The 20,865-nt window shown below is 36.3% G+C and overlaps 1 protein-coding gene across 8 annotated transcripts in view; it reads left to right on the top strand.

Moving 5' to 3' along the window:
- Positions 1–20,865, top strand: part of GPHN (gephyrin) — a 282,387-nt gene that overhangs the window by 238,110 nt on the left and 23,412 nt on the right. For all 8 annotated transcript variants that reach the window (XM_027641753.1, XM_027641758.1, XM_027641759.1 and 5 more), the window contains 5 exons: positions 2,548–2,603; positions 7,552–7,671; positions 11,745–11,803; positions 12,018–12,171; positions 14,050–14,171. In XM_027641753.1, the coding sequence (XP_027497554.1) occupies positions 2,548–2,603; positions 7,552–7,671; positions 11,745–11,803; positions 12,018–12,171; positions 14,050–14,171 (511 nt within the window). The remainder of the gene's footprint in view (positions 1–2,547; positions 2,604–7,551; positions 7,672–11,744; positions 11,804–12,017; positions 12,172–14,049; positions 14,172–20,865) is intronic.

The following is a 20,865-nucleotide window of genomic DNA, read 5'->3' on the forward strand; positions in this document are numbered from 1 at the left end:
TAACACCGTGTTGAAATTTGTACACAATACCCAACTTCCTTCTGGGGACATTAAAATATCCTTTTTGTTGCTGGCAGCTGAAACAATGGAAAGCAACTGTCCATGAAATAGTCTGAAAACGTAGTCAATGGATGTAGTCCAATAGCTTCCACTATAAAATTTCAGGTCTACAAGATGAGTTTGCAGCTGTCTGTGGTCTATGTGTGAGAGACAGGCAGACCAAAATGGGGGTGCAGATGTAGCCAGAGAAATACAGGTTATGTGACACTGAAAAAAGCTAAGAGGGTGAGCTCTGAGTAGAACACTGAGTGACAAGGGCCTTGGGATCAAGCAAATGCCGTCTTGCAACCTGATTGCTGCAGGATAAGGGAAAGCACAAGTACAATCTGAGTAAACATGCAGAATGAACAGAATGATCATGAACACTGTCTTCAACAGCTTCTGTCAGAAACAACACACACATAATTTTTGCAGTGGATTCAGGCAGAGTAACACTGAAATATTTGGGTGTGTCCAGAGCTGAGTGAAAGGACTGGAAGAAATGTCCTATGAGGAGCAGCTGAGGACTTTGGGTTTGTCTAGTTTGAAGAAAAGGAGGCTCAGAGGTGACCTCACAGCTTTCTACAGCTTCCTGAGGAGGGGAGTGGGGGGTGTTGATCTCTTCTCGCTGGTGTCCAGTGGCAGGATGTGTGGGAATAGTTCAAAGCTGTGACAAGAGAGCTTTAGACTTGACATTGGGAAACATTTATTTACCAAGAGGGTGGTCAAACACTGGAAAAGACTTTCTAGAGGGTGGGTTGATGCCCCAAGCCTGTCTGTGTTTCAAAGACATTTTAACAATTCCCTTAATTATTTGCTTTATCTTTTGGTCAGTCCTGAATTGATCAGGCAGTTATATTCTCTTCTGGTTTTTTCTATTCTTTTTGTTCTCATTATCTTAGGATATGAAAAAAACCGCCTGTAGGCAGAGACAATATTGAATACAATATTAACTATTGGATATTTCTTACAAAAAATTAAGGATTAGCTTTCAGTTACATAAACCTGTCTGCCCAAAACCTTGTCCTTTTTTCAAGTTGTGTCAGTTGTACATCATCTACAAACTTTGCCTTCATATTATTACCAGTGGGGGGAAATAAAATCTAATTCAGTAGTATTTTATCAGATTTAAAAAAATTTTGCTGTGAGGGATTTCTTTCTCTTCTTTTGCTGGATCATCCAAGTGCATTTTTTTCAGTGAAGGTCTGACAACTGTTTTCACTAGTATTAAATGCATTATTCAAGGACAACCAGTTGAAAAGTGCTTTTCTACTTTCTTATTTTAGATTTTGTTCTAAAGCTCATAGATTAGTATGTTTGATAGGCTTTTAAAATTACGTTCAGACATGGCTAAGTACCATAGATAATTATCTGCAAAGCTGCAGCCAGTGCCTGAGTACAAATGTGATAAATCATTATGCACTCTGAATGGGCATCCTTCCTGAAAGCAGTTCTTCTCAATATAAGGTTATCTAGGTGTATATTCAGGGTTCTTGAAGTAAAACAGAAGGTATTAAGATAACGGTTGTCACTGATTAGACTTCATCTCTGGTAAATCAACTTTTGACAGCTACAGATTTAAAAATAATAATAATACATATTTAAGTGTGATCATACTAACCTGGGTTTTCTGACCACTCTTGGCAGCATGACAGCTGTGCTTGGAAAACCAGAGTTGCTTGTGCTTCATACGTGCTTTACGTCATGGTAAAGCCTATAATACCATGAATGTAACTTGCTGAAAGACCTTTGAGGCAGTCAGGAGTTTAAATTTCATAAGTAATAGTGCCTTTTTTGTCCCTGTAAAGTACAGATTTGCTAAATTGGAAGTCCTGGAGACTTGTTAAATCCGTGATCTCTGATTCTTAATTTTCAGTATTGCTTCAATGAGAAGTGTAAGGTAGCTAGATCAGTGCTAATCTGAAGTTACAGAAAGAAACAGAACTCAAAGTTCTAATGTGTCAGTCCAGAATGCATTATCTTAGCCCTATTCCTCTTCACGACTGTGTGGTCATCTATGCAGTCTGTAATCATTGCACTTTTCCATATTTTCCTTCCAAGATAGAGATAGAATCTGGAAATGTCAATATTCCATTGTTGTCTAGAAAAAGAAGTACATAATACATTTGCGAAACATATGATTCCCCTGTGTTGCTTTCACTTAAAAAAGGTTTGCTCACGGTGAAAATTTTTATAAAAATAATCTCATGAACATTCTTAAATCTTTGTTATTAATGTAATTCCTCCTAATCTTCATTTACTTGACCCCATATTGCCCAGAAATTTTTAGTTAAAAATACCCTGTTCTCTAGAACCTGTAATTTTCAAAATAATAAATACAACTCAAAGGACCTAAAATGTAAAATGTTTTCAGAACTTCTATAACCTTAGTAATGCTGAAACTGAAGAACCGAATCTTAAATCATCTTTATTTCTCCCATTCTTAATTTATAATGTCATCATTTGTTTTGATTCATCTTTTACCATTTGTATTGTCCATCTTAACAGCTGCTGATGGCCCGGGAGATCGATTCATCATAGGGGAATCCCAGGCCGGTGAGCAGGTGAGCACAGTTTCTTTTTTCTTTCTTTTTTATGTATTTTTCTGCTGTAAGATTTTGCTTTGTCTTTTTACAAGTGTTCCTAGTGCTCCAAAATTCAGTATTCTTGGATGTGGCGTGAACTAGGACACAGCTGTACCGACCCTCCTGCTATGTGCCTTGGGACATGGTTTCAGAAAGTGAGGTAGTACAGTTATGTAAGGAACTAACAAGGATATCCCAAAATACTTCAGAGCATTGTGCTGACATGTCTGATAGGAGTGCATAGAGTAATGGTCTGCCCTAGTACAATGTTTGGGGACATAAGATTTCTCGTGGCTGAACTATTCATAAACAAAGAAAAGCCTAATTTAACCTCTTCTTGCTGACAGATTTTTAAAGGGTGTCAGCCCAATAACTGTTTCCATAAGATGCTTGCACGTTCCACACTGATACCTGCAAAATGAAGTGTAAAAATTTAGCATGAAGTTTTTAAAGATAGATAATGATCAGAGCAATCTTGAGGAAGCCTGGCAGCAGCCTTGTTTGAGACTGGTTTGAGAAGAGTGTTTGTGCACCTTAGCAGATGTGTGGATTGATTTTAAGAGCAAGTTGAGGCAGGACCCATTTGTAACCTGCTGTGCTCTACAAATGTGCATATATAGACACAATTTGTAATTTACTCTCAAACTCAAGACTACATTTCATGAAATTCCTGTATATACTGGGGTAATAGGAAAAAAATCAGTTATGTTCAACCACTCTTATTCTGTCAATTTAATCCTACCTGCCACCTTCTGTTTAGGAAAGCAGAATTTAATCTAAAATATTTCTCCAGCTATTTCAAGGCCCTGTTTATAATTCTGTGTGTTGTATGTGAAATGATGGAGAAAGGGGAAAAGTAGAAGGCAAAACAAAGGATTGATTGGTTTTAATGAGGATTTTAGTGTGTCCATTTTGACTTCTAAACAAAAAAAATCCAAGTAGAATTGACGTATTTCAGAAGTTGTGTCAGGTTTTAGAAGTATTACCAGTTGCAGGATTATTCAATTTTTTTTAAATGGAGCTGAACTGCCTCTAAATGTATAACAGACTTTTAATTTGGCTAATCATGACAGGTACAGAGAACTGTGAAAATTATTTTTGCTTTAAGTCCCATCCGTCATCATGAATTATACTTTGGTATAACAGACACCTTCTCAATACTTATATTCATGTGAACTTGGATTAATGAATCTGTAGTACAAAATACGTAAAAACTACTTTAAATACTAAAAAAAAAAAAAAGGGGCAAACTAATGACTTCAGAATTTTTTTAACCTGCCTTGTATTTTTAGCCTTTCTTGACTGCATTTTTAAGCATTAGTTCAGAAACCCTTTCTATGGACACTATAAAATAGCAAGAACCAGCAGAGCAACCTGCTGAATTATCACTCCTATCATTATTCCCCTGTCATCAATATTATCATTTTGCTAGTTAAATACCACAGCACAGTGGTGCTTGAAAGCAGTACTGTTGAAGCTGTCTCTAGTGGGGAGGACTGCCCATTAGAGGTCTAAAGTGTTTCAGTATCCTAATCAGTTCAGCAGGTTTGTACAAAAGATAAAAGGGCAAATGGGAACTTGCTTCCTCCTACAAAGTTTAAGAGCTCACAAATATCTCTCTACAGGGACAGTCTGTCCTCCCAGATTACTGGGAATAGGAAGCCTCTCTGGCAAGGAACAAAAATTGGGTGGGAGGAGGCATGCAGAGAGAGAGTATTTCTGGAAATACCAGTGGCAAGTTAGAAAAACAAGGCTGTTGACCTCTGAATAATTGGTCAAAGTTTTTTTCTTGGGCCAACACATCTTCAGGTTCATCTCCTTCCCAAGAAATTATTTATAGCCTTGGAAGGCTCCTCAGTCTCATTTCACCCTTCAGCCACTGTCAGCAGCAACATTCTGCCTTTCATGTTACAGACCAATTAACAGAATGATTCACAGCAGGGAGTTCAAAATAGTTTTAGGTTTGGCTCCTCCTGTAGGGAAAAAGGTTATGTAAGTACTAAGTAGAAATGAAGAAATGGGACTGAGAATTGCCAGGAGGCCATATAGCCAAGTTGGACATTTCTGTATCAATTTTTAAATTATGTACTATTTTCTGAATTCCATTTCCAGGTGATCATGTTCATGTTAACAACCATTTTTTTGTTTTGTATCAAGGAAAACTTTCAGACACTATCCTGCTTTGGGAAGGTTAGGGCACACTTGAGATGACTAGTAACAAGCCATCCACATAGCCTTTGAAACAGATGGGGAAGATTGGTTTTCTTCCTATAGACTTACATAGTCGAAGCATAACATTTCCTGCAAGACTTTCTAAAGATGTTTGTAAGAGGCACTGTGACTAGCCAGTTACAATACAGGATGAAAAACAGACATTTTCCCTGGTTCCACTGACTTGGGCATTTTTACAGAAGGGAGCATGGCTCATTGTAAATCACGCAGGAGAGGTGTAATTGTGTGTAAGAGAAAATGCCTGAGATGAGGGCTGTGCTCAGTAGATTATCTCTGGGTTTTACTCAGTGACTAAAATTTAGTAGATTATCACTGATGAAGGCAAAGGGCAGAAACCAGTATTGCCCTATTCCAGGTAAAAGCGAGATCTCAAAGGCCTTTAAAAGAGCTTCTGTGAAATTGTTGTATATTAATTTCTAAGAAGCAATCATTTCTTTATCTTCATAGTCTCTAGCACAGAAGAACACAGCCCTGGAGATTCACACGCAAATCTGATGGTTGAATTTTGTTCATAAAGTTAATCTGATCAAATTCCAAGAGGACAAAAAGGAAATTAAGTATATAAGCAACATAACCAATTCTAACAGCAGTTGTTATTGTATCATAAATTTGTTTAAATGTATCACATCATTGCATCTCGAAAAGTTAACTCATCTAATAGTAAACTCCGAAAACACAGTTAGTTACAGCACATTTTATCACCATAGGCACTGATTTGTGGCAGTCAATGTAGACATTTTGTATTCTTCGTGGTGCTTTTTAAATGGGAGACATTTTTTATGTAATACACTGTTCCTCTGAAATTTGTCACCAAAGTCAGCGATACTTAGTTCAAAACAATATAACCTATTTGTAATAAATCTTTAGATTATATTTACAACAATATGCTGAAGAGCTCCCATAATCCAAGGCATAAGCTTTGCCTTTTGCAACATTTCTTTTCATAAAAATCAAAATAACACACTAGACAACATTATTTTGCCTTTTAAGCAGCTTCAGCATAAATGGTAGTATCTACTATCCATCCACAGCTCCTTGCATAGTCTGTGGTGGGAAATAAATACTATTTTTAAAAAGTAGTATTTTTATGTCATCTGGTTTGGATATCTACTTTAGTATAGCATGAATCTTGCCCTAAAAACACACTAACCGTGACATATGGCAAGTGTGATTTTTTTTAAAATTTATTTTAGCATTTGATTTATGTTCTTGAAGGATGTTAGATTTACATTGCCTGTGGAAAAGGGTCAAGATTCAACCAGCTCCAGGCTCAGTTGTTTCTTGGGATACATAGGTCACTGTGAACTGTGGTAAGCCAGGTACAGACCATTCCCAGCCCCTTCCTAGGGCTTCTGTGCCAATAAGTAGTCTTTGAAATACACACATTTCTAAGTAATACCTTTCAGAGGATATGACAGTGCTAAAGTGGAGTAGCAAAACAGGCAAGACAAACAGTTTTATGCAGCTGAAGTGTTGGCCAGTGGTCTAGAGTTTGCAGGTGTCAACAGCCTCCTGTCAAAAGTCATGGAGTAAAGGACTGCTGGGCAGGACAGGTAACAGTGCTTGGGCAGTACTGCCTGCAGGCCTGTGGGTTGCTGTCAAATCACAGTTTGAGAAGGCCTGGATGTATTCCAATGCTGCATATGGAATATTGAGTCAATCTGCACATGAATTATATGTGTGACACATACAGAGTATGTTGCTTTGATCACAGCTGTGTAGATCTGTGTGTAGCACATGTTCACTAATAACAGTAAAACCTAAATAAGTCAGGCTTACTTACAGTGCCATGGGGAGCCAGCAGTGCTGTCATCATATCAGCTTCTTTAAATGCATTTTTTTAGAAATTTTTCTTTTAGTTATTTATTTATTAAGTAGTTATTGTCAAATTACAGTTTTACTCTGGATTTTTAAAAGTGTATGTTAAAATAGTCTGCCTGGTGAGAAATATTATTAAAAACAAGTCGTTTGTTTTATCATGTTGTTCTGATATTTTTCTGTTCTTTGTATTGCTTCTGCTGAAATTTTTTGATGTTCTGTGACTTCATGTAATTGTAGAACATTATCAATTTTATACTCTGCTAAACTGACCCTGACAAAGATAGATATTCTCTGTGAACTAGTGTTGAGCTATCTCTCAGTGTGAAGAAATCTGCTTAAAAATGAAGCAACTGGTTACATTACTATGCTTATAAGCTGTTAGTTTTCCATATACAGTGTGCTGGTAAAACAAAACAGACCAAAAATCCAACCAAACCAAAGCACATAAATTTCAACCCTGGGGACTAGACTACTCTACAAAACATATATATTCACAGAGAATTACTGGATTTTTGCACATCTAAGTTTCGAGGAGGAATCTAACCACTAAATTTCTAAGCCAGTTTTTTTTCTGAGCCAACCAGAGTATCAGTATCTTGCTTCTTCTGAAAGTTATTCTTGCGATAGAAATCTAAGGGGGAAAAAACTGAAGCCACCTAAAATGTCACCACATAAATATAGCCAGATGTGAAGCAAAGACCTAATGATCTTTAAATACATTGGAGTTTATTATACCTGTTGATATCACTCGCAGCATATCAAGAGTCATGCTGCAAGTGAGAATTCTAGTCTTTCAGATTATTTGCATAAAAGTCAAGTGGTTTGAAAGTGTTCTTTTCAGAAGTAGATTAGTTTCTGGTTTTTTATTTTTCAGCCAACACAGACTGTGATGCCTGGTCAGGTAATGCGCGTTACAACCGGTGCTCCAATTCCATGCGGTGCTGATGCAGTGGTGCAAGTGGAAGATACAGAGCTCATCAGGGAATCAGATGATGTGAGTCACAAGTTAAAAACCTCATTTTTCTTTTGCGTTCAGCAGAAAATGGCTCACGATACAATCCTGTAAATATGAAAGATTGTTCTACAGAAAAACTTTTCAATAATCTCAGAAGTTTGAGGATTTTTGCATGAGTTCCTAGTAGCAATTCTCACTTTTTCAGGCTGTGATAACAGTGTCACAGACCTACCTGTTCTGACTGATTTTTCATCAAAAAAATCCTGACACCAAAACACTTGGGAGCATGATTTGAGTGAAAGGCAAATGCCTTCTGGAGATCCATGACTACAGTCCAATGTGAGTGCCTCCTGTATTCACATTTTAAAATACAGAGTAGTGGCAACTTCACCAAGCAAGAAGGGGAAAACTTTTCTTAAATTACATATTGATCCCAGAATAATACATTGAAATATTACAGTGCAGCATTACTGCTGATGTAATTAAAGCTGAATATGATTTTCTGTGGGAAAGTGGACTGTTTTAAGTGCTGCAAAATCCATGGGATGACTTCAGTTCTTTTAAACTATGTTATGAAGATAATTTTGTATTATCAGAATTGATCTTATTTCAACAAAGGTGAATTTGGTGGATTTGGGAGAATGTCTTGTACGCATACCTTCCAAGGCATCTGTCTAGAATAAGGGGTTTTCTTATGAAACAGGGGAAGTAAGTGCCTCCCAAATTTTTTTAAACCACAACTAAGTTTTTTAAATAGACCTTTGTGCTCCTTTAAAATGAGAAAATTGCTAAATTTAAGACTTCTGGAAATGGAGGAAAATCTTCAGGAAGTGGGTAAGGTGCATATGCCCCCAGAATGTAAACTTAACTCTGTTTGACTTGAACAGATTTTCCAGCATACCTGTAAATCATATTAGTGCACTACCCTACAGATGGTGCAAAATACCACAGAAAAAATATGTAGTACTAGTTCTGTATGCACAGTTGTCTTAACAAAGTAAATTGTGCTTTTTGCAAAACACAGGAGCTCTCTATAAACACCTTTATTGCAAAGAGTCCATCTTGAACTTCCTTTGTGTTCAGAGAATTCTTTCTGAATCATTACTTTCACTTACCCAGCTGTGATTGCAGGATACCATCCTCACGTTTGCTGCCCTCTGAGAGATTTTAAGGCAAGAAGATACGTCTCTTATTGACACAACTTCCAAGTTCAGTTTTGGAATGAACTACGTGTATGGTTCTCTGCTCAAATCAGTCTTTGCTCTTCTGCTGCTGTTCTGACAAGGTGTTCCATTTCACCATAGCTCTGTGCTGTCTTTTGATTGCAGCCGGGCTATAACCAGATGAATTCTAGTGTTCAGAGCTGATGAAGACAGCAAAAACTGAAACATACTCTCATGATCCTTTCTCATGCCTTATTACTTTAAATATATAGTATATATATATAGTATAAATATAGTATATATCTTTACATCTAATGAACTCAGCAAGCTGTCTAGGCTGTCCTTCTTCCTGTCAGAGAAATTATTGAGTCAGTACTGCTCTGAGGTTACAGATGTGTATGAATAGATTATATCATCTGTAAAGTACACCATTGCCTTCACTGCTTATTACTCATTCCATTAGCCTTAGTGAGCAAGTTTTTTGTGGCCATTGCCCACTTTATCATGAGAGGACTATCACATTGTAGAGCAACATACATGATAACCTGGTATTTTCTACTTCTTTGGATGTCTCTGTCCTGTCTTCCACTTCTTATGTCTGTATTCTCCTCTGCATGTGAGAACAGGTTATCTGGCTACGTGCTTAAACTCTGAATTTTTTCTCAAATGATCAGCTACTTTCAATTTCTTTTTTCTGCCTCTAAGTGTGAGGTGGAATTCTTCAGTTTCAGCTTGTCTTTGAATATGCCACTCTGCTAATCCTGCGCACAATAATTAGTACAGTTTAATTAATATGTTATTTTTTTCTCTCCCTTTTCACATCTGGATGGCTACACCAAGAATATTTTTCTTTTTAGTGTTAAGAACTCCTTCAGGGCTGGGATTTAACTGAAATTAAATCTCTAATATTTAAAAAATGTTCTTACGAAAAGAGATTATTTTTAAAAGGAACTCACTCCCTGACTTCTGATTGTGGTACCAGTACTTAAATTTCATAGCAAGCATTCCCCAAATGACTGTAAAAGTCATAGGCTTGAAAGGAATTACAGTTTTCCGTCAGGAAGAAAAATTCTCATCAGCTTGCCAAACGCACAATAATTGAGAAACGTATCTACATCCTTTTCATTTTGAGTTTTTATGTCACCTTGTAGGAGAAAGGAGTCCAGTGTGATCAACCAAAAAAAGACCAAGCATCACATATGGATGCTGACTGTTAACAACCATCAGAACAAACCACTCAGACATAGTTCAAAATATATTAATACACAGCAAGAAGAAAGCTACCTGACACACACCAAATGAAAGATGTTCTCAGCAAAATGCCATACCTCTCTACAAGCCCTGTCTTTAGCCACCTTGAGTTGTCTCGTATTCCTTAAGGATTCTCAGATATCCATCAAGTCCATAAATAACAGTCTCTGCACGTCAACATATTGTCCACAGTCACACTGTCCATGGTACTTTTCAAACCTGAGATTACTGAATTCCTCAGAAGCCTTTATTTTCTTGTTTCCCCTAATCCCGGAGTCCTAAATAGGACTTTTTATATTACTCAAATGTATCATTGGCTCTCCTCTTGATTCCCTTAAAATCTTCCTATCTATCTTTAAATGTTATCAAAGATATGGAAATTTCAAATCTTCATGACTGGTCAACTATTCCAGAGTGTCATAAAAATAAAATCATTCTTGGACTAACCATTGCCCCAAATTTTTATCGCAAGCTTTTACAGCCTCAGATGGCAATAAGGGGGATAAAAGGCCATCCTGGGCACCAGCACACCATTTTGAACACTCAGAGCCAAAAATCATATCTTCTCTTATGCAAGAAGAGCAGGTTTAAAGAAACAGAATTTACAATAAAATCATATTTTGAAAATATTGGGATAAAGTAAGAATTTTTTTATTTAGTAATTTTCTGGTTTTCGGGAGTTTAAATTTTCACAGTAGGTAAACAGAATCACAATCTGTATTAAAAGATTTATTAATTTTAACTTTGGGTCCTTAAGTTTAAAGTTTGAACTCAGAAAATGCTGTCCATATCACCTTTAAGAAAAGATACGTGTCCCAGTGTCCTATACAACACTATTGTTCCTGTAAAAATTCTAAATGACCCTGACATGCTTAGTTTGTCTTGTAATATTAGTGTCTGATTTATAACTTTGAGGTATTTAAATATGAAGCACTACATGATAATGTAAAAACAAAATCTGTTTAGATTTAGTGCTACTAACAGGCTGGCACTATCTCAAAGCTGAGTGATCAACCCACTTGCAGGCTTAAAATTAAATATTAACAATATAGGTCATATGCCATTTATTGGTATTGAATGAATCACCAGACCATTGACATTCTGAAGAAGTAAATGCATCAGACTTTTCAGGCCACTGTCTCTGGTTCGCAGTAAATAAACAAGATGAATAAGCCTCTTTCTGATTTGTACAAGGCTCTGAAATAGGAATTTCCACTACAGGAATCTACATGAAAATCCTGAAAGAGCTAAATCATATAGCTTCTTCCCACCTTTCTGCTAACATAGTGACCTATTGTCTTTTTGAAGTATCATCTTCAAAATTGTTCAACCAGATCAAGTTGGCTGAGAGGATAGAAAGAATCCACTCAGTATACCAAATCATCAGACACAGAATGTAGAGTAGGAAAGATATATAAACATGAGTATCATTAAAACAAAAAAGGAAGCTATAACTACATATTCAGTGATGGCCCTTCCATGGTGAGCTCATTAAAGAGAGAATGTCTTATAATGCTGTTCAGTTTTAGCATACATTGTATTACAATCTTGGCAGATAAATCAGGAGAGCAATATGATGCTTAAACGATAAAGTCTCAGTGTAATGAGTGCTTTAAGCTGTGTAGACTTGTGAGAAATTAAACATTAATCTTCTTTGAATAGCTCAGCTGACTCTATTTGATGTCCTTGTCTTTGTAGGGCACTGAAGAACTAGAGGTTCGAATCCTGGTGCAAGCTCGACCAGGCCAAGATATCAGGTTTGTATTTGTAAACGATAAAATATCTCTGTAAGGAATAGAAAGGCTATTGATTTTTAAGGTCATTTTCTAATGAGTAGTACAGATATTTTGACAATCTGACTAATGGACATCCATGGGCACTCCTCACCTGGAGCAAGACCAATCAAGGAAAGATACTTTGAATCTCATTCTGTTTCTCTTTCATGTTTTTTTTCTGTGCTATGATTTTCAGACCTATAGGACATGACATTAAAAGAGGTGAATGTGTGCTGGCTAAAGGAACCCACATGGGTCCATCTGAGATTGGTCTCTTAGCAACTGTTGGAGTAACCGAAGTAGAAGTTAACAAGTTTCCAGTGGTGGCAGTAATGTCAACAGGGAATGAGGTAAAAAAAGTTTGTTTAGAATTATGGTCTGAAATACTATATCTTCTTTGGGACAGTGTTTTTACTTCCGTGGGGGATCAACCCATGATCAGCTGCTCTTGTTTTCTCCCTCAGAGGCTCTCTCACAGGTCTCACCCACTATCTTTGCCAAAATTTTGATAATTTATCCAACCATCTGCCAGCTGCTTTCCTCCTGCCAGCAAGGGAAAACCTGTGGAGTAGTCAGGGTTTTAATTCATACTACCAGTCATGACTGAAGAGTAGTTTCTTTTGAGCAGCTCTCCTCTGTAGCTGTAGTGCAAATGGCAGATAACCTGTCTTTGAAAACTGAATAGTACTACCAAATGCCTTGCTGTAGTATTGTGCCTTAATATTTTTTCTGATAGTAGCATATGTTGAAATTCAGACCCTCTCCTGTTGATAGAACTCCAGACTAGCTTTCTAATTGGTTTGTCTTAACTACATCAGAAAAATCAGGTTCAAGATTAACTTAATTTACTACTTTTACGTATGTTATATGTTGACCCAGGCCAGCAACTGTGCCTGCTCAATTCTTCCTGCAGCAGGGCAAAGAAAGAATAGAAGAACAAAACCAAAACAACATGTGGGTTGAGATAAAGTCAGCTTGAAGTTTAAAGACAGCATGCAGTTTTGACTGTCCTTTGAGACAAACTTTTGGAAATACAGATGCAAACATTAAGTCAATAGCTGTATTCTCATACAGCTGGAATATATTGAATTTTGAAAGATTTTGAAAACTTCTAATATATTGAATTTGGTCATCTGGCCATGTCCTTACAACTTCCACAACCCCAGTGAAGGTGACTTCTGGGTACTGTGGGTGGCTGAGGCCAGCTTTGCTGGGACAGAATCTTGCCAGGTTTTGTAGCATAGACAGGGTGTGGCATGCAGGAAACATATGACTAACTAAAGAACGAATCCACAGAGCTACAAGGATTAGAGATGAGATGATGATTAGTAACTTCTGTATGATTGTAGATTCTTATATGTCTTTAAAGGGTTCTTTACCTTGTGGGCATTCTCTTTTGTTTCATGTTAAAAAAGATCCTGCACAGTGGGTTTCTTAAACATTCTATGAAAGTCTGCACAGAAACAGAGCTGCTAGCCAAAGCATAAAATTTAGCCTTACTCCACCTTTGGATATTCTTACCTGACTACCTGATGTTATGGCTGTAATTTTGACAGATACATTCTTATTAGCAGTATTATTGTTTATCTCCTGTCAATATTGTATCGTTCTTCTATATCCTACAAAAGAGTTCCTAATATATATATAAAACGTATGTTTACATATGTATGTTTTGTAGTTTAGCTTCCATAATACATGACACATGTAAGGCAATTGCCATGATACCATCTTGAGAGAAAGTTTTTCATCCAAAACAGTAATTGATATAAGAACTAAGCTTTAAGCTTCTGTCTGTTAATGCAGATTGTTGTATTTAAAAAACGTATTGGTAAGTAGACAATTAACTTCAAAATTTCCTTTAATACCTTTAAATCTAGTTAGCAACATCAGTGAGGTTCCTTTAAAACTATTTAAAGAGAAGCAATAACTTGGAAATTTGTTTTGTTTTGTTTTGATTGCTAATGTCTGAGATTAGAAGCCAGGTATTCATAACAAGAAAGAAGGTTTTGCAGACATGAACCGATAGGAAGGAAAGAAACAACATGGATGATTGGGCTAAACAAGTACTTTACATATTATTATTAATTTAAATTCACTAAATCACCTTATACATACATTTTATGATATGTGTCTAAAAATATCCTGTCCAATCTGAAAAAGAAAATTCTCACTTGTGTAAAAGCACAGTATTCCAAGGAGATTGACTAAGACTGTTTCTGGTTTTATAGCTACTGAATCCTGAAGATGACCTCTTACCAGGAAAGATTCGAGACAGTAACCGTTCAACTCTCCTAGCTACAATCCAAGAACATGGCTATCCAACAATCAACTTGGGAATTGTGGGTGATAAGTAAGTACCACATGTTAGTAAAGATGTCACTTCATATTCATGCGATGCACTTTATGGCATCCATGGAAAAAAGGAATACCAGAGAAAATGTCACTCGTTGCTAGAGTCACAGTGGTGTGACAGGGCACATCTTGGAGAAGGTATTTCACCCTTTTTGTTAGAGAAATAAGTAAGTCTTTTCTAATATTAAGACAAATCATTTGAAGAAGTTTTTATTTAATGTTGTTTATTTTGTTTTGCCTTCTGTTTGTTGACAGAGATATCTATTACTGCTGCAAATTGAATTTATTGCTGCAGTATCATTCCAAGCACTGTACTTAATACACATAAGACGAGATGATTCTACAGCAGCTATGCTTTTTTTTCTGATCCAATAAACAGAGAAGTTTCTCTCCGAGTTTATTTTCCATGCCAAAATTAACTTAGAGTATAAAATTTTGTCAGATTCTGAGTAACTGTGTTTTCAGAAAGGCCCCACTGCTGCATGTTGCTCATTTCCAGAAATACATGGAAGAATTTAAAAGGAGCTTTTTTTAAAAAAAAAAAAAAGTTATTGGTCTCTTTACTTTGATAGCCACAGAGTAGCACCCTACTGATCAGTCTTTCTGTTCATCTGACAGTGATTACTACTTGTTTCCCAGTGGTAGTGAAGTCCTATCTTGAGAGCTCTAGGATAAGTGATTGAAGTGTTCAGTTTTTAGTCCTTTGCAAGACTCTGCAGTGCCTGCCATCCATGACTTGAGTTTCTCGGCATAACATATTTCCTCAATCTGTTAGCCCTAGAGGCTTTGAACAGGCTTTCTTGTTTCTCAATTTGGGTATCAAACCAACTGACAGACTTGGTCTGATAGGGAGTTTTTCAGGTTGTCCTTCTGGGTAGTTAAAAATGAAAAAAAAAAAAGAAGGGAGATAGTGAATTTCAGCACCCACATTTCACAGTGGTTGATGACAAAGTCCCAACCAGGAAGACAAGGTTACTACAAGGGAGCAGGTCATTTCAAAACCAGTCTTTCCTAGTGCAGTATTCAATCCAAAACATCAGAAGTTTGACAGAAAGTATATGAATGAGCCAACCACTGCATGGTTTTACAGTAGTTTAACTAACCTGTCTGGTGGCTGCAGGAAATACAAATGTGTTTGAGGTATTCATACAGGAATGTGATAAACAGCAACTGGCAACTGTTGTTGTGATCTTAGGGAAAGCAAACCCTTCTGGATACTCTCACTATATCCAGGCATCATTTTTGCTTTTCTGACCTAGCAGAATATCATTGCTGTTCCAAAGAACAATAAATATCAAAAACCTCTTGCCCATGAATGCTTCCAATTTCAGGTGGGAATTTCATACAGAGTCTAAACTTGTGAGACTGCTCTTTCCAGGAATGGTATCTAAATGTCCTGGATCTCTAGAGTGTTTTCTATATTATAAGGACCATTTTAAACTTTAAAACAGAGATAGTGAAGTTTTCAAATAAAACTATTATATATGTATTCTAGATTTGCATAGCTGAGTAAAAAAAAAAAAAAAACACGAAAAGGCTCTCAGCTCCTGAGAGTTATCTCCATGTAAAAGAAGGACTGTCAGCAAAATACTCTAGGTGGAATTTTTTGCCACCTGCAGGACCAAAAGTAACAGCTACTGTTACGAATATTATCATCAGTGACAACTTACATACTGTCATTAATAATGTGTTATTCCAATGGAAAAGATGCTTTCCCTGGTAGTCCCCTCTGGAACAATAAGAGTGTGAACTTGTTTGTTCTTTATGGCCTTGTCATAATCAAATAAGTATAGTCTCAACTTTGCTATGAAGTCAACACTGTCAAATGGAGATTTTAACTTAAGGTCGTTGTGCAAAACTGTGGCTAGGTACTCCATTGCCTGCAGAAATTTTTTCTATGACCTCCTAGGCATGGAGTGTCTGTGAAGATAAATAATCTTGAAAACTCTCAGTAAATTTTAGAATCATTGAATCATTTAGGTTGGAAAAGACCTTTCAGGTCGTCAAGTCCAACCCAGCACTACCAAGTCCGCCACTAAACCATATCCCAAAGTGCCACATCTGTACATCTTTAAATACCTCCAGGGATGGAAATTCCATCACTTCCCTGGGCACCCTGTCCCAATGCTTGATAATCCTTTTGATGAAGACATTTTTCTAATATCCAGTCTAAGCCTCCCCTGGTGCAACTTGAGGCCACTTCCTCTCATCCTGCCGCAAGTTACTTAGAGAAGACCCCCACCTGGCCACAGCCTCCTTTCAGGTAGTTGTAGAGAGCAGTAAAGCTCCCCTGAGCCTCCTTTTCTCCCAGCTCCCTCTGCTGCTTCTCATAGGAGTTGTGCTCCAGACCGTTCACCAGCTTTAGAATGTCTTTCTTGTAGTGAAATTTAAGGCCCAAGAGAAATTTTTTACTTTTCTGGTTTTTACAAATATGTTCTGTGACCCTTTTTTACTTGTCAGATGCTAGCTGGAAACCAGACAGCAGTCATATATATCAGTCAAAAGCAGTGTCTGCAGCTTTGCTTTCAGTTATGAAAGAAGTTGATGTTTTTGAATCCTCACTATTAAGATGATCCCTGAGTCTTGAGATAGTATTACACTGGCAAAGGTAGTAAGAAAGAGTTCTTTTTAAGCTTTAGGTTTCATGGTTTTTTTAGTTTATGCTTCCAGAGTCACTTCTCCAGAGGTAGTTACTTTAGCTCATGGAATAGAAATAAGGAGCCTCCAATTGTAGAGTGCTTTTGTACTTTGCAGTAAGTTTTGAAAGAATAATTCAGTACTGTTGACCTAGCCAAAAGTCTTCTGCACCTGATACCAGGATTTAGTCTTAAAAGTCTTCTGCTTAAAAGTTCTTCCACACTCACATGCCCAATCCATATATTTACAGCTAAATGCATCTGCAGTTCTGTTTCAGTTGAAAGGAAGATCTGATTCTGTAAATTAGTTTGGTAAGAAGTATGGCATTATTTCGTTACATAATAAAGCTACTTAACAGAACATTGCCCATATGGATATTTCAGTATTTATCTTTTGCACTAACATGACTGATTTGATGGAGTACCATGGCACTTGAACAAATGCAATAGACTTACAGAGAGATGTTACAAAGGGTAAAGTTTTGACACTTTAGTTAACGTGTTTGTAGGAAAGATGAACAAGCCTTCAGTGTCTGTTTTATGGTTTACTGAAGTTAAACCATAGATTATGTGTGTTTGTGTGTACTCATGTATATGTGCATTTTGTATGTATAAAATGTATCCAGAAATTGAAAAATAGAAAGATTTTATATGCCTGCAATGCCTGCAATACCTACAGGTGCAGTAAAAATACTGTCAAACATATTTTTCCAAAGGAAAAATTAAAAACTTGTAGTTTCTTTTTTTAAATGTATCCTGGTAATGTATTTCTTCTTTCCCATACTTTAGATTTAGAGTATTTTTTTCCTATTTCTTTTTTTTTTATGAATCCTGTTCATATTTGCAGATCTAATATTCAAGTATGAAAATTGTTTTAGAGTAATATTTGCAAAGACAAACTTAGAAGTCAGTATTCTTATATGTCATTTCAGCATATGAATCACTCAGAGGTGGTTAGGTAGAAAAATAGCTTTTCCAGCTGCTTCAAAGCCCAGGATTGTGATACATGTAAACACATTCCAAGAGGGAATGTGAAAGGATAGGGAAGCACACAGAATGTCTGTGGGTTTCTGAAGAGTTGTTAGAAACATTTTAAAAATACTTTTGCATATTAATCATATGTGAAGTTACATTTTGCACTGACCATTCGAATGTCACCTAGCCTACAGGTGTATTTTTATTTGAAACCAATATTTTATTTCTTTTGGGAGCATTTTAATGGTTTCTGTCACTGTTTGCTTCTGTTCTCATAAATTGTATATATGACTCAGCATTCAAAAATTAAAAACAGCAATTCCAAAACAAATAGATAAAGTTTAGAGTTGAAATCCTAGAAGAAAGCAGTAGGACAAAAGAACGGACCTGGAAATGCAATACACGAAATTACGTCTGGCTAGAAGCCAAGATTCTCTCTCTTGTGTTCTTAGCAAGTAAAACCAAGCTGTTTGAAAAGCACACATCTCTGAGCAGAAATGGAAGATATATCCATTTCTAGAACTACTCCAAACACAAGAAACAAATGCAAAACCAAGAAAAGGAAGAACCATTTTGCTGTTCTTCTTACTGTTGTGCCTTACATTTTTGTCTGAATCTCAGAATACTTGCTAAAAAAATAAAAAAAACAACTGACCAGTTAAAACTCGTATTCCAATGTATTTTTGAGTGTTGCCTCCGAATAACAAGACCAAGTTAAAAAGGCTTTTAATTTAATTTCCTTTGCTTACAGTCTATGAAACTATTTGGTTTTTTTAAAATCCATTGATAAAAACAAGACTTTGATCTGATCTGTAGAAGTCTAATTATCAGGATATTTTTGTGTCTGATTATTTCATTTGTGTTGTTCTTTTTATCCACTGTTTGTTTAAAGTGTATAGTTTAACCCTAGCAAAATCTGCTCTGGGCCTCTATTCTAGAAAGTCATCTTCCATTTTGACAGCTTTTCTTCTATGAGAGACTCTCTTGTTAAACTTGCTAAAGAATTTTGATTGCATGTGTAATGAATTCAATTTCCTCTCTTTTTACCTTTGTTTACATGAGTGCATTTCCCCCTTCTCTGTGTTCATCTCCCTATTTTCTAATTCCCTTATCATTTTTCTCAGAGACATGTCGAACATTAGCTGCTTCCAGCTGCATTTTCATTTATGAGCCTGTGATTTCACAGTGAAGAGAGAAAGAATCTCTCTCTCCTTAGGAGAAAAATTTAGGAAATTCACATTATCTGCTCACTTGCTTTAAAAATTTATGCAAATAGTTACTAAATCATATGAGATAAATCCTAAAAGCCTATGAGAGCTTTTCTACATTAGAAGTGTTTAGTCTTTATTTATATACCTCCTCTTTTTGACATATTGTTTGACAAAGGGCTTCTAAATGGCAGGTACACCAGTTCAACATCACCCTTGCTATTGTGACAGCATTAGTCTATAATATCTCTAAAATAAAGGCTTTGAAAGAGTCCCTTCGTATTTTGGAAGGGATACTGAGATCTTATTCAAGGGTTTAGTCTGCTTGAATTTTATGTTTGCCATCCAAAGAAAAGGTTTAAATCTTTTGTACTTGTGTGGGTTGCATGTAATTACCAGTATTATAATTCTGATGGAACATCTGGAGTGGAGGGAGAAAAGCAGAGAAACTGCTCCAACACCAGAATTTCTCGTGCAATATCAGCCTGACATATATCATCATATGAGTTAGAATATGAGTTATGGGCAGAATTCAGACACAGAATCCTTGCCTCTCCCTGCACCAGTTTAGTACCCAGCTTGGGTAAAATCAAATATACTGTGAACAAAAGTAGTAGTAGTAGTATCATTTTAAAAATGACTGCAAGAAAACGCTTGTTAGAGTAAAGGCCTTAAATTAAATCTCACAATATTAGTTTTTGCTAAAGTGACTTCAGCTCTAGATCTGCTCGCAGAATGATGGTGTTATAAAGTATGATCATAGACTAATGAACACAGGGACACAGGGTAATGGTTTGCAGGTGATTCAGACATGGAGGTCGTCTCCTTCATTGTGCCCTGTCAAGAATATTCTCCTTTTCAAGCGGAATGTTTAATATCTGTCACAACAACTCTTGGTAATCATTAGGGAAAACTTCAAGTAAGTTGTCTTATTGACAAGTTGTCTCATCTAATGCACATATTCCGAAAACACAGAGAAACATCTGAACCAAAACAGAGATGAAAAAAGAACTTGCAAACAGGGTGGTGAAAGTCCCAGGGAATCTTCTGTACTAGTAGGAAGCTACATAGTATGACAGGTTATAAAATTTCATGTTGTAGATGTGGCAGTTGCAAAGCTAATGCACAACACTGTGTCATTTTCCTAATTGTCTTCAACCCAAGCATGGACTTCTTCCGGAATTAGTATTTATAGAATTGCAGCCCAGTAGTAGAATATGATGCTAAACAGCAAATAGTAAAGAGGACAGAATACTATGAAAATCCTGTCTTTGAAAACAGAGGGAATCTGTTTATTGGAGGGAAAGAAAACTTACTGTGGCCTATTTTAGAGGCATATGTTAACTATTTTAAATATACTTGGAGACTTAAGTTCTCCTCGTAAATTCTGTTTTCAAGAGAGCTTCAGCTTCTAGAGGCCAAAATACCATTCACTTAAATGACTTTCTTAATACCTAGAGTATATATAGGAATTTGGGTTCCCACGTCACTGAGAAATTTCCGAGGATTGAAATTTTACTATTAATACCCTAGAAGAAAATAACTAAAACTAATAAAGGCAGTAGATACAGAACAATCATAGAAGTGATGAACATTGAAGATGGGTCACTGTGTCAGTGATAGGAATCACTTAGAAAACTGGTTTAAGTATATTGTTAATACAGCCAAGTATGAATTCATATATATAGGACTGAAGAATGTAAGTAAAATTTACAGGATGGAGGATTATGTCCTGAGAAGTAAAGATTTAGGAAAAGGTTTGAGAATCATTGAAATACAAATTCTAACATATATATAAAGAGCTGTCTCCTATAGAATTAGAAGGTTGTTTTTGACCTTACCTGTGTATTCTCCAGACAAGAACCATTGAATT

This window comes from Corapipo altera, unplaced genomic scaffold (genome assembly GCF_003945725.1).
Source record: "Corapipo altera isolate COAL_440 unplaced genomic scaffold, ASM394572v1 23b, whole genome shotgun sequence".
Classification (NCBI taxonomy): domain Eukaryota; kingdom Metazoa; phylum Chordata; class Aves; order Passeriformes; family Pipridae; genus Corapipo; species Corapipo altera.